The sequence below is a fragment of the Chlamydotis macqueenii genome, chromosome 13 (genome assembly GCF_036417535.1).
Source record: "Chlamydotis macqueenii isolate bChlMac1 chromosome 13, bChlMac1.mat, whole genome shotgun sequence".
Lineage (NCBI taxonomy): Eukaryota > Metazoa > Chordata > Aves > Otidiformes > Otididae > Chlamydotis > Chlamydotis macqueenii.
In genome coordinates, this window is record NC_141568.1 from 2,308,742 (window position 1) to 2,323,738 (window position 14,997).

The 14,997-nt window shown below is 37.6% G+C and overlaps 1 protein-coding gene across 5 annotated transcripts in view; it reads right to left on the minus strand.

Moving 5' to 3' along the window:
- Window positions 1-14,997, minus strand: part of BANP (BTG3 associated nuclear protein) — a 144,551-nt gene that overhangs the window by 129,157 nt on the left and 397 nt on the right. For all 5 annotated transcript variants that reach the window (XM_086758110.1, XM_086758109.1, XM_086758107.1 and 2 more), the window contains exons 2-3: window positions 1,603-1,747; window positions 65-159 (exon numbers count right to left, since the gene is read on the minus strand). In XM_086758110.1, coding sequence (XP_086614236.1) covers window positions 65-159; window positions 1,603-1,672 — 165 coding nt within the window. In that variant the 5' untranslated portion in view covers window positions 1,673-1,747. The remainder of the gene's footprint in view (window positions 1-64; window positions 160-1,602; window positions 1,748-14,997) is intronic.

The window sequence follows — 14,997 nt, forward strand, 5'->3', positions numbered from 1 at the left end:
GTTCCCCAAAAAAGCTAACTTAATTGGTATTACAAATAAAAACAGAAAAAGGCACTATCATAACCTTAATAGAGGGATCCTGGCAGTTAATTTCTATACGCTGACGTTTCAGACCAGGCTCTACATCATCATCTGTCACTTCATGATTCGCCAACACAACTGCAAAGAAAAATAAGCATTGCCATAGTTTATAACACAAGAGGACAAGGCTCAAATTAAAAATATATTACATGGATAAAACAAAAAATACAAAAAGCATCGAATTAACATATTGTCTGTATTTTTACACTTACTTGGGTTTTCTCTTAAAGATATGGTAATGGTTTACTGCTTCTCAAAAAACATTTATCCAAATCTAAGACTTAATTTCAAATGCACTGAGGATGTAAAACTCAAGCACTACCTTGCATTTTTTTTTATTAGGAACTTACCACGAGGTAGCAGAGTAGCTGTTCTGCTTTGACAGATTCTGAACCCTTACATTTACCACGTATAAAAAAAAACATAAAGCCCATTTAAAGTACTAATGAAGTTCTGTACAAAAGACAGGATTACACCCACCACTCAGTGTAGCAGTGGGTTATTTTTCCCCAGCATAGATGAACGAAATCCTGCAAGCTTTCCAAAATAAACACTTAGATATGCAGACCTATAGATTCTGACAGTCTTTCATCTAAAGGTAAACGTTTTTAAGAAAACTAACAGAAAAAGAACTGAATTTAGATCTGGAAGGCCTGGCTGGTACAATCAAGAGGTAGAGCTCTGAACAGCCTCACAGTCAGAGCATCACCCGAGATCAGACCAGGCTCAAGTTCCTTTACCACACTGAGCAGAGGAAGACTTAAGGTTGACCATACTACAAGTGATAATCCTGAACACCCATTTACCAGCTAGGCTAGGACATGGAGATCCCAGCTTCTCCTCCAACCCTTTGGGAACATTGCTGAAGTAACTTTTTCACTCTGCATCAAAGTTTTTTGATATGTGTTTCTGTTTTCCATAACTGTAGTTACTGTTCTTTCAGTCACTTACACACAATGGCAGCACAGGATCAATGTCTACAGCTGACTTAACACATTTGAGTTGTTTAGCTTAGTAGGTCAAGTTCTAAGCAAAGCATATCAAAATATTTGCTTTCAGAAGTGTTTTTCAATTTTACTGTCATTTTGTTATACATACAAAGAATTTTAATAATGTATGAGAGAAACTATTTTACAAGTAAAACAACAATCCATGATAGATGGGCGACAGTTCTCATTCGAGGGAAAGACTAGAACATATATTTTGTCTGGAGAAAAACAAAAGACTACAGGAGGCCTTATTTCATGCAAAGTTTTTGGCACTAGTCTACCTCTGCACAGAAAAAAAAAGCCTAGGCAATAAAGCCTTTAAAAGAAAAGTAAAATTAAAAAAAAAATCTTATCTAAATATTACTGAAGATATATAAGTTGTTGAAAATTTGGTATGTAGTCTTAACAAGTGCCTCTCAGAAGGAAGAAAAAAACCCTACAGCATTGCTTTATATTTTTAAGAAAAGCTCAACAGCAGTTTCCACCTACTATAAATTACTTTCCTCATGCCATCACTACATCTCTACTGTACCTGGGTTATCTGGAGTTAAGTCTTCAACAGCAATCTGGACAACATCTGCCAAATCCTGTTCTGACATCATTCAGAACCAGGCAGTAATATCCAGTCAAACACCACTGCGGGTCTCCAGAGAAGTAATTTTACAAGTCATGCAATCCTGAAAAACAGCAGCAAGAAGGGTGTTAATACAGATATACTTGATGTATCAATACTGTATTTATTTTTTCATTCTCCCTCTATAAAAGGAGTCACAGTTCCTAACAGAAATGACCAATCCACAAATGATCATTCAGTGCTCTCTACTTACTTTATTCAGTAGACTCTAAGAGCCAAGGACTGAACTACCTGCATTACCTCTACAAGTAAATCTTTCTACACTAGAACTGAGACAAGAGCTCAGGCTTTCCTTACTGATTCACCTTCCTGCATTTTCCCAATGGATTTAGCTTCAGATATTTGGCAGTTCATCAATCTAAAATATGAAACAAAATGTGGGTTTTTTTAATTTATTTTTTGTTTTGGAAGTTTTAAGAGCATACAAGGCCATTCCTAAATTGCAGAGCTTTAATTTACAAATTATTACTTAGTTCTTGGAAGTGATCAGATTTTAGTATTCAGTCTTGACATCACAAAAGCATATAAAACTCCCAAGCCACATGAGATTTGCAGTTACTGCATTCTGCACAGATCTATATGCACACAAGACCCCACATGTATTAACTTAACAGGCCTCTCAAATCTTCATAAACATTCAGTGAGACCAGTGAGCTTCCTTGCAGCTCATTACAATTAGACTTGAAGCAAAACTTGACTTTTTTTCCTTGGCTATTCAACTTGCTTGGTTTTTCTACTGCTCAATTCTGATGAACTATTTTCAGAATATGGTCTTGATTTTAAGGCCAAAATATTTCTCAGCCCTGCTCCCTTGGAATTCTCTGTCAAGGTTATTTATTAGTGTTTTAAAAGAAACCTTCAGCTTGTAAAATTGAATTAAAATCACTGGAAGCCCTCATATCCATGCTTTCCCATAGTTTACAAAAGGATGGACAATGAATACCAAGAGATCAGCCCATTTTCTGCTTTTTAACCTGAAGCAAAAAAAAAAACCCACTACTGAGAGATAATTTGAGGTTTACCAATGGAAATGGTAATTCATCCCTTGACACTGAATCAAGTCCAACTATGCATAAAGATTTTCTTTCCCTCTTCCACTTGAGCACAAAAAAGCCATTAAGTCAGACAGGTGGAGTAAAAAAATTCTGAAAAGAGCAACACAGCCTACAGAAGAATTTTGAGACCGGGCTGAGCAACCGCTGCGCACTGTAAAAGTGCATCTCAAAAGGAGGACTCCCCACATATTAGAACTGTTTACTCAAAATACCAGCACTGCCAATACTGAGTCATTTGAAATTCTGATCATGGTGAAAAACTGTTGGGACAGCACAGACTGTGGCAGTACGCCCAAAAAAACTGGCAATACATTAGTGCATATGGATGCCATTTTGGCAAATTATATTTGCCATTTCTGAGAAATCCTGGTAAGCAGCCAGGCTTAACATAATAAAACAGCTGTGCTACAGTTACTGTTTCATAATGTCCCACACTGCTAGCAATATTAAGAACCCTGCCCTCAACTTGAAGGAAGACATCCGCCACTCCAAACACCAGAAGAGGACAAACTAGAACAAACCCCAACTTCTAAAACTTTGTCTATTTACACAATTCAAGATTTCACTGATACTTCACGTGCTGCACTTAAACCAGTTATAGCTACAAACACATCAATATTTCATAAAACACTCTAAAGGATTTGCAATGCATTTGTTTAAATCTACTTTAATACTTAATGATGCATATATTTAGCCTTCCAAAATTCATTATTAAAAAAAAATAAAATCACTGAAATTAAACCTTTCTGCAACACGCACACAAAAAAAAATGACACTTCTGACATGTCCTCTGTCTCTTATGGGTCATAGTCTAAAAGCATTCAACTTCACAGCAGAAAAGATGGACCAAAGTATCCTGTCACAGAGCCTTGAAACAAGCGCATAACCACCAAACCATGATTGGCAGAGCAGCCACTACACATACACAGCAATACTTCTTCATAACATTAGTATTTATTTCCATTGAAATAAATTTTATTACAATTTCAGTAAGTCAGACACAGCTCAGGCAATTAGCCAACATCCTGATGGAACACATTTTTGCCTTCTCAACAGGCAGAAAAAATATACTTCTGCTGTCACCAGCGCACTGAGCTCCTGTATCAAAACATAAGGGGAAAACAAATAAATTTGTTATTAACACTAGAGGTGTGGATTAGGAAAGCAATGTCCAAGTAAGCTACATTGGGTAGCTGCAATCACAGCAGCTATCACAACTTAAATAAAATGCCCCTCTTCCAAATTCAGAATTTCAACCTTGCTTTCAGAACCAAGGGTAAAAGCCTGATAAAATTTAACAGGATTAGAGTTAGATTAGTTTATCAGCTTTAAAAAGCCTCAGTCAACAAATTCAGACTAACTTTGCCAACATAGTTTCCACACATTTTACTTAGTGAAGTATTTACCAGCATTTCCTCATGTAAAACATTTCTTTTCTTGAAATTTGCTATATGTTCCCAGCCGCCTTTTTTTTCCTCCTCCTTCTTTTCTTCTGGCTGAAACCCTAGTCCCCATTAATTCTAAATTAAGTATATGTACATTGGCATTAAGAAGCCAATGCTGAAATATTGCCTGGAACAAAATATTAAGCTATAAGAAAGAAATATTAACAGAAAGCCAGGAAGCTGAGGATAAACTACAACAGGGACATGAAACACGGCCACTTTCTCTCCCCCAAGCAGCATGTGTAAATTGGATCAACAAAGCAATATTTAGTCAATTTGCCATTATCTGGGGGAGGAGTATGGGAAGACAGCTTAGACTAGAAAATGGAAAATATCTCATTAATACACACACTACAGGAGGCCTTGGCCAGCCGAACTCAAACGCACTCCAGCTGAGCTATTTAGGTGGATCTACACTGCACTCATCACTTCTCCCAGAGGGATTTTTGAGGGTTGGAAAAGACTGCTTCAACTCTCACCCAACACAAAAACTGAAACCCAGGTTGCAGTGTGTATCAGAGGGATTTCCTCTCACCTCCATTCCCACTTCAGCCCTGGGTGCCTCCAAACCTCAGTTACCTCAACTGTTTCTAACCCTTCAGACTCTTGCACCAGGCAGCCAGTTCCCAGATCCGCTCTTCTACTGTCCACAATTTCCCCACCCCAGGCCAGACCCTATTTTGGTAATCCTTGCCTAAGAAACCCACCAGAAACCCATTTCTGTTGTATAAAGAAGCACAAACTAAAAAACTCTCTCATGTTTTAATGGAAATAATCATTCAGAGCAAATATACTCCACTAGCTCCTTCTTACCTCCCCAAGGAAAAATATTTTTTTTGGAATTTAGGAAAACAGTTCTAAGATTCCAAGACAGAACAAGCATCAATACAGAGTAACAGAACTAAATCTTCCAATAATAAATAACTATTTATTTCATCACCTATTAAAACTTTAAAATATTAATTTCCCTATTTATGGATTATGAATTGAAAGTAAAGAGAAACACTCCTCCCTGTTCTTGGCTTTTCATATTCAGAAGCAAAGCCAAAAAGAGGAGGAAAAAGCCTACAGCATTCCTACAACCGCTTGCTAGGAGGTGGCTCTAGTACTGGAACACTCTGAAAAACTAATCAGAGACAACTGAAAGTATAAATTTAAAGCAGATTAGATAAAGTGCACTAAATATCTCTGCCATTACTCTCACTCAAAACTGATACACTTAACACAGAATTAAAGTAGCCTTCACTTAATTAATTAAATTAATATTTGTAAGCAACTAAATTAAATTCACCTGAATTCCAGATTAGTTTTTCCACACACAAGTTTAATGCAATTTAATTAATCTATTTTAAATTAATTCAGAATAATTCTTCTGAGTAGTCCCTTGTAAACAAATCTATTTACTGAAATATCTGACGGCTTTACAAAGCCACAGGGCAACATTCCAAAGTGTATAATCAAAAACATCCAATGCCTTGTTAACATATAAAAACATGCACAAAACAAATCTCTCATACTAATTAGTGAGGGTAAACACTATATTAAAAAAAAAATTCCAAACCTCTAGTCTACTTGGAGCATTTAATGGAACTTCTCTTATTTGAGCAGCACTTCTCTCATACTTCAACTTGCACCATGACAAAAAATCACTTCTGATTGTTTGTATAAAAAAGCTTAAGGATGTCATTTTACTTTGCCCAACTCAAAAGCCCCAAATGGTTTTCCTCTTCTTCATTTCACTTTTTCTTTGTGAAGAAGGCAATGAAGACAAATTTTCAAATACGTAATTTCTGTTACAAATATGTATTCTTCTTTATAACATCACTTTTAGCCAACTAGTTCATTTTTCTGAGCTTAACATCTACTGTGAACAGGGCAAACAAGTGTCCGTATCTTACAAAGAGGTATGATTTGCTGACACTTACAAAAGTTTTCCAAAGCAGCAAACCAGCTAGACTACAAAAGCAAACTTAATGACAAGAATGCATTTTATACATGCATGTAAGTGCATTTATCTTCTGTGAGGACAATGCTGCGCAGAAGTAAAATGACCTTATGCTGTAAAAGGATTATAGTATAAAGATCATCTTCCCTCCAAAAGGGAAAATCCATAGAGGGCATAATACCCACTGACTCAACTGCTTCAGTTAAGTCAGTTCAACTTCCCTGAGCTCTTGTCTCTTCAGGGAAATAGCCCACAAGGACACCGAGCTTTACGTCTCTGTGCAAAGAATACTCCACACCAAGAACGCCTTTGTGTAGTTCAGTTAAATCCACTCTGGAAGCAAATTAGGCAAAAATCAGCAAAAAGGCACATGACAGTCTTAATGAAGAATAACCAGCACGCTCAGTTTATAACTCTGGCTAACCTGGCAACAGATCTGCATTGACAAGTCAGTCGTGTCTTCACAGAAACAATCTCTGTGAGTGGTCCCACGGAAAGAACTGGGAAATGTTCGCATAATTTGCTACATGACGTTAGTCACAGGTATTATAAGGTTCAGAATTTGACAATGCTCTTTTAGTCTTGCTTTATGACTTGCAACATTTTTATAATCCCAAAGTCTGGCTTTTCTTTAAGATAAAGTCACTGTAGTTGGCTGCTAGAACAGAGTCTTCCTGCAGTAATTAATAATTCCCCAACAAGCCACAGCACTGCAAATGTTAATGCACTGTAACAGATGAGGAATAACATAATAAAAAGCAACAATTCAATGGTGTGCAGGGTTAAATGCACTGTAAATGCAAGAGCTACCAGCCTCCCTTATGCTCTGACTCTCTGAAGCTGCAATCTATGAGAATATGAAGTTGACAATTACTTTTAGGGGGATGTTAAAAAAAAAAAGCTGAACTTCTTTATTACTACTAAAAACTATAAAGAAGATTCTAATCTTCTTTAGCATCTGTTTAGCTTTCATCCTTATTCTCAATCCACCTTAAAAGGCCAGTAAAAACATTGTGTTTCAAGTAAATTTCACAGTAAAACTACACAAACATGTCAGCTAAACAATTAGAGAAATTACTGCAATTATATACAGGCATCTTCGGCTCAGACATAGATCAGGAAAAAAGTTCATCCTCCCAAAACATGACAGAAACTTTCCTTATCTGTGGAAGCACAGACACCAGCCCTAAGAGTCTGGAGACAGATACATAAAATAAATATCACTCACAGAGATGCTATGCTAATGTACTCCAGTGCAAGTTCTTAAAATATAGACAGCAGCAGAAAAAAAAGGGAACAGCTGCTCCAACAAAAAAAAAAAAAAAAAAAAAAGAAAAAGATCCTGAAATTTCTTTGGAATACAACATCTTGTAGGGAGGTAGAAATTCTCAAACATTGCTATGAAAGCTCATTATTGTTATTGTTCTATTGTTTTGCTTCTAGAAGTATTCTTTTTTTTTTCATTCCACCTGGCACAAGCCACTGTTTTGCTTGGATGCTTTTTTCTAACTTTTCTAATACACAGCCATCGGCCACAATCCTAACACAATGTACACAAACTCAAACAGAAATACCAGTGTCCTGCTTTCCAGCATACTCACACCAGCTTCGCACCTTCTGGCACAAGCAACGACAGCATTGAGAGCGTGGCCACGTACACCAGCAACCCAAGCACAAATTCTCTGCGGACCCCGTATAAACACTCTTGTTGCTGCCATGTGCCAACACCCGCACTGCCACACTTTCGACATAATTATTCCCAAGGGAGCTAGGAAGGATATGTTAACAACCTATTATAACTGCGCTTTCAGGTGCTTAGACATGCAAAAAAGTCTGAATTTAATTTTACAGTCATATAATCCCATTGAACTTAATGAGACTACCCATATGGACTGGATATACGTAAGTGTTTGCAGATCCAGTGCCTCAAGGCAGAGATCAGGTTTCCACATCACAGTATAACTATTCAGGACACTGGTCACTAATGCCAGGCACCATTCATACGTATGGCTGAAAACCAGCAAACGCAAAACAAGAACTGCCCAGACAGCAAATGCAGTATGCAGACCCACATGTACTTGTGTTGTTTTATTGTTTTCATCCACTAGATGGAGAATCTTTATTGATAACAGCTCCAAAAAAACCTGCAAGTACTTAAATTCAAAGAACAAACTTCCACAATTAGTTTCATATTATTTACATAAAAGTATCTCCTAGCCTCAAATAACTTCAACCCATGATTCAAATTTTTTTGAGATAGGTAGTCCAGATGTTCTTTGAACTTGTGTAACTGTACCTTCATTTGAAGTTAGAAGTTATACTTTCTTTTTTAATATATAACCTCTTAATCTATTTTTCCGTGATACTTCATACCAATCTCAGGAATTTCAAATCACTGCCTAACACAATCAGAATTATTCCGGGCAGATCTTACATCTTTACAAAAACTATAATGCTGATAAAAGTATTTTTCTTTTGTGCCTCAATAAACTCCAAAACATCCCACAGATGTTGGGAATGGATGTATTTTTGGCGACATTATCAGCATGACTTGAATGTTTGCGTAGTACACTTCAATTAATGAAGGTAGCTCCACAACGTCAGATTCAAAGCACACCTGAAACATCACTCCTAACTCTCTGTGCCTACATCCTTACATAGAGGTTGTTATACCCTGTGGCCCTTCTACACCAGAAACTATCCGCAGAGACTCAGTCTGGTCCTGTAAATTCAGAAATACTTTCATATGTTCCTAGCAAAATGACATTCCTGCTAAACAGGTAAAATCAAAACCAAAAACTACGCCAATGCTATTTCTAGTTGAAACATGAATGAACCAGAAAAAAATGAATGGAACAAAAATACAGATGCAGCCCAATTCATTGCCATGCTGTCCACAAGCAGAAAGCTCTTACCAGAACAGTAAGTACACGAGAATAAGCAAAACTTTGCTTGAAGTTTAATACTGCCATGTAAGTGGATTACACAGCAGTCAAAACATTGTACTTAAACACTTGAATTCTGCGTGCTTTGTTTCCTGTTCTCCATCACAAAACTCAAAGGACATTAAAATGTTGTGCTGCCTCTAATGTGAAAGAAACTACAGTAGCCTACAGACTTCAGCAACAACAGGTCTAGTACGACGTGTGCTACTGGTCCACCAAGGGATCACTGCACACACTGTTCAGGATTTCATTTTCCCATTTGGGAAAGAAAAAAGGGAAAAAAACCTTCCTCCCCCAAAAAAAAAACAAAGGCAGGGGGAGGAAGAGGGGAACTTTCTTTGGAAAGTCAGTATTGCAGAAAACACTAGTAGCTGAAGTATCATCAGCTATGAAATAAACTCAGTACTAACTCAGAGCGGGTATTACCCAAAGTTCTTGCACCACGCTAGTTTTCAGAAGGAGCAGGACAAAGTAACATGGCAAACGAGCTTCATCACCGCTATTCAAAAGATCTGCAGAGGTAGCCAAGAAGACTGAGAAAAGCTGTGAAGTCTTCTGCCAGTCCCAGGAATCAAACACTTTGAGAAAATGTATAAGCAGTGCAAAAATCTTTTACAGACACCAGAACGTAGTCTTTTTCAGATGAGTCTCCTTTGCAGCAGAGGGATCTGTTACGCTCATGAAACATGTTGCTTCATGAAGGATCAAGAGAGCACTTTTTGTCCCAGCAAGGATGTGTAGACTGGAACAAGGTTTATCATCAGTTCTTTGACCCTAAACTTGCACGAGAGAAGACTTTGGAGAATAAAATTTCTACCAAATTTGAGTTTCATTAATTCATTTTTAGGGAGGGGGAAAAGCATACTGATATTAAAACATTTTGAAATCTCAATGACATAGACTAAAATAATTTTTAGAAATTTTAACTCTAATTTCCCACACAAAGTGAATGTCAAAAATCTGAAGAGTTCTTTAAGACTCTACATGATAAATTTGGAGCTGCTTTCTAAATAACCATACTGTGTGTTAGTCAGAAAGTATTTGAAGTACTTTCTATACAACTACTGGTTCAACTCAAAAGGATTTTTCAAGGAATATACATATGAGAAGACTATTGTAGCTATTTATTCAATATTTGGAGCTCCTTTGGAAAGTAGGAAATAAATAGCATAACAAAAGGGTTGCAACTAAAAAATAACAGTTCTAAAAAACAGGCAGATGCTACTGGGAGAGAGAAGGAGGCAAAAAAACTTTCTAGTATTAAAATAGTTGCTAAAATTTGCTGAATAAATGACAGCTTCTGCATACTGACCACCTACATAATTTATATCTGACAAAAGCGCTTGCACGCATCTCTAATGTAGCTTCATTAATTATTTCAATATTAAGTCGTTACCCCATAAGTTTCCTTCCTGCTTAATACTTTAATTCTATTTTAATGTGCAACCATTTGGTATTTGTGAAAATCTATGCAATCTATATTCTTTTAAGTTGATTTCTTTTTTGCAAAACTGAAATTATACAGTTAAGATAAAAATATGGGAAACAAAGAGACTAAGTAAATTAGCATAGTTTTCAACTTATACCTCTGAAACCCCAGTTTTTCATTATGTTGTCCAGTTATTTCAGTAGCAAAGCAATTTTTCCCCCTCATAAAAAATAATTACCTGAATTCAAGAAAACAGCTTAATGAAGAGTATCACAGATGGTACCTTAAACAACCAGTGCATCTTTGATCAAACTAAAACCTGTCTCTGACCCAGATCTCTCCAAGTCTAACAACATTCCCATTTTTCCATAAAGAATCAGAACGTTCTCTACCTAAAGCCAAGGAAAAGATCTTTTAGAAACATTAGTTAGTGCAGAAAACTGCTTGTATGTTTCTGGAAGCAAACGCACTGCAGAAACGACCTGTCACTGCCTAGATAAAAAAAAAAGCAACAGTAACTAAGCCCTGCATCTTGGAGCTGTTCTCAAGCCATGCACACCCTGAGAAACATAAGCGCAGCTCCAACGTCATGACTACACCACATCACCAACAACACGCTACGCTAGCACTTGAACTGCATGATGAAAACCCCCATCAGTGAAATTCCAACCAGAAGAGTCTGCGGAGAAAAACATCTTGCCCCATGCTGGTTTGCAACAAAACAGCACCGCTGAGAAGCCGCTTCCATCTGGCTCAACTGTTCTACGCCCAAAGCTGCTACGCTCCTCAGCTCCAAGACACTGTGTGCATGTCATGGAGCGCTCTCGCTTGTCAGGTCTGCGTACTGGACCACAGACACTATGCCAGAATCTGTTTTCCTCTGACCATTATATTCATTCACTAGGTTCAGATTAGCATTTCTACAGAAATAAAACCTAAACATGGAGGCAGAGCGTGGGAGTAAGACACATACTTGAACCTGACCTCCTTCAGTATGCTTAGTAAGACAGCCTTGCTTAGCGCGTGCCTTTCAGTGACAGGAGTTAGACTGGAAGGCTACGGTACTAGAAAGTTTTAATTTCCTCTTTGCAGGAAAGAGGCTTTGCTACATCACTCCGAGGCTTTGCCTCGGAAAGTTGCCCCGCCTAAACCCAGCAGACACCCCAAGACCAGTATGCACTATGACAAGCACCTGGCTCAAGTTCAAGGGGAATTTGTGCCAAATACTTTACTCTTACGTGTTCAGTTTATCTAAAACAGAACTTTTACAAGAAAAAGGGATTAATATCACCTATATTTTTCTATCATTTTGTATTTTCCCTAGTATGTGCACTGCTAATCTTCTATACACTGGAAAAAACTTTCTGATCTAGCAATTCCAGGGAGGAAAAGGACAGATCCCAATGCTGGCACAGGCTTCTATCAAAAAGCATGACGGCCAAAATAAAATACACAACAAATCATCTGCTTACTCAAAAGTCTTCTAATAGATTTACCTCCCGCAACTAGAAAAAGGAAATACTCAAGCTGCTGAAAAAGACTTTAGCACTGTTTTAAAACCACAAGGGTAATACTAGTATTTTAAAATTCTTACAAAAAATACTTATGAAAATAAACTGAAGAGCATAATTTAAGTAGAACAATGGAGAATAAGTAGTTCTTCACATTCTGAAATACTTTCATTAGTACAGCCTGATCCTGCTTTGCCATTCCCCCTCCCTCTTCTAGAAAAAAAAAAAAAGTTATAACTCCAGCTGTAAACCTGCAAGAGTATATGTTAACAGGATGTTAGAGATATACAATGTTTGTGTCTAAGGAACAAGGAAAGAAGGGTTTTACCCACATTTTCTATTAATTCACTCCATGGGTAGGAGAGATGCACTTTTTCATCATAAAATAGGGGTGCTTCAATTTTCAGAGGAAAATTTGAACTTAATCTATTTTTCTCTTAAGTGGTGTAAGTCAGAGTTTTACAAACAGCAAGCAAGACAAAATAATTTCGTTCAACAGACAACATTAGAAAATATTTTATTTAAAGTCCCCAATGCAAAGGATCTTACGAAGTTAATCTTTCTGTGCACTTTTGCTTACCATCTTAACATGTAGTCTAACAAGTGGCAGGCAAAACTAAGCACTTACCAGCAGCTTTAAAAGCCTAAAACTGCAAGAAAACAAGTGGTGAACATGACTTTAAAGACATTTTATTCTTTTTATTTTTACTTTAAAAAGAAGATTAGGATTTAGTCTTTTAATGAATATGTGAAAAACAGAAAATAAATAAAATTACTTCGATAATTAACAACTAAATATCAAGTTTCAAACTAAATCAAATCTGGGGAAAAAAAAATTTTATTGGCAAAGTGAAGTATACAGAGACCTTTTGTTGTTCTAATTCTAATTGTTAGCTCCGCATTGTCTCCTCCTACAAGTAGGTCTTGTTGTTCTGCTCAATCGCGTATACAGTTTCCATAGATCTCTGGGACAAGAGCTTCCGTCCACAAAGAGAAATACCCATCTCTTCCTTTCAAAGGGAACGTACTGGGAGAGTCTTTAATTTACTTTCTAAAGAGCACCTCAGCAATTTTAATTCAAGGCATTCTTCGATGAAAGAGATGAAGACACTGAAGTGAGTGTCAAAACAAAGACACGTATTCTTCCCGCACAAACACTGCTTTCCAAGTTTAGGGAAAAGCTCAACATAAAGAGCAGAGATAACCTCAAGGTCTTGCAAATGTGAGTCTACTGCTGTAATTAACGTGGGTCTGAACGCCACAGCACAGCTCCCTGCAAAATCAAGGTAAACCTGTACACAGCGCTTCTGGTTTCACGCAGCTAGGACTATAAGCTCGTCTTTCTTCACCGTATCAGTACCAAACGGTGTAAAACACGTATGTTGTACTGTGTTAAAAACAGCACAGACAGGAAACAAGCTTTTTAAACACCTTTAGCAGAACATGTGATGATGGAACCCTTTCAGCTGTGAACACTGACAATTAGCACTCAATACATTACTACCGGACTCCTAATGTTGTTGTTCAATTACTCCTTTAGAAAAATCTTAAAATTTAAAACCTGTCCTGTAACCACACAACTCAAATATGGCTGGATAATTAAGATATTAAAACTAGTTACTGTTATTGTAAAACAGATTTTAAATTACAAAACAAAGAAAAAAGTTACAAAATATTTTCATTCTCTGAAGGAGATGGAATGTTTCCGAAATCCAAACTCAAATCCTTTTGCTCTCTTCAATAAATTAACTGATCTTTCTTTGTGGTGTCTTTTCATGTATTATTGAAAACTGAACTACTGCCAAGATGTCATTTAACATCCAGAATAAGGCTCATAGCTTCAGAATCAAGTTCTTGTTATTCTGGTCAATTTCTAAGGACATTCGCTTTAAACGTATATTGATACTTTTTAACAGAGAAAATCCATTGTTTCAAGATGCACAGCTATAAAATTTTTAAGGCAAAGGCAAGGATTGGGGGTTTTTTGCTTGTCGTTTTAAGATCCTGCTTCAGAACTCAAAAGCTTGCCTCTTCAAAGTCCGACATCAACAGGGTAATTATACCTAAGGTAATCTCACACAGAAGACAAAAAAAAAAAAAAAAAAAAGCAAAAACCCTTCCAAACTATCATTTTACAACAAGATGAAAGCTGCTTCCACTGAAGCAATCACTCTGTTGCTAATACCTCTCCAAAATTGTTTACTTAAAAAAAAAAGTAAGTTCCCGTGAGAGCTTTAAAAATAAACTGATTCATAAACTGTATGTCCCATAGCAGGATAAAATTACTATATTTGGTTAAGTACACAACTTCCCACTACACACAATTTAAAAAAAAAAAAAAAATTAGAAAAAGCAATACTTGAATTGCAAATAAGGAAAAAGGGAAGATGGAGTGTGTTGTCAAATAAATCACTAATATGAAAAAAAAAAAATAGAAAATACCAACCCCGATATGGATGGGAAAAACTCTTACTATGACTAAATGACCACACAGGCAAAACAGCACCTCAGAAGAGTTAATTTTTTTACCCCCACTTGCAGCCCCTTTCCGTTACAGCTACCTGCAAGCGGCAGAGAGCAAAGGAAGAGGCAGTACCAATGTCACCAGTCACTTACACCCTCCTGCGACAGGCTGGGAGGGAGGGAGTGCTCTGAGCGAGACCCCTTCCCCAAAATGTGCCTGCAGCGCAGCCTGTGCGCGACCCCAGAGAGGGAAGGCTCAAACCTGCCCCGTCCATCAAAACGGGAAAACACGAGAGACGGGGCAGAGAGAAGGGGGGGGCACCGTCTTCGGGGACACTGCCGGGGCAGGGCCAGCCCGGACCCTGCACCTCAAAGGCCGCATGGCCTGAGGGGGTGGCCAGCGGCCCCCCCGCTGCGGTAGCCAGAGAGGGGGCGAGCACTGAGGAGCCCCAGCAAGGGAGTGCCAGCTTTCCCCGGGCCTGAGCGCCGAGAAGGCAGGC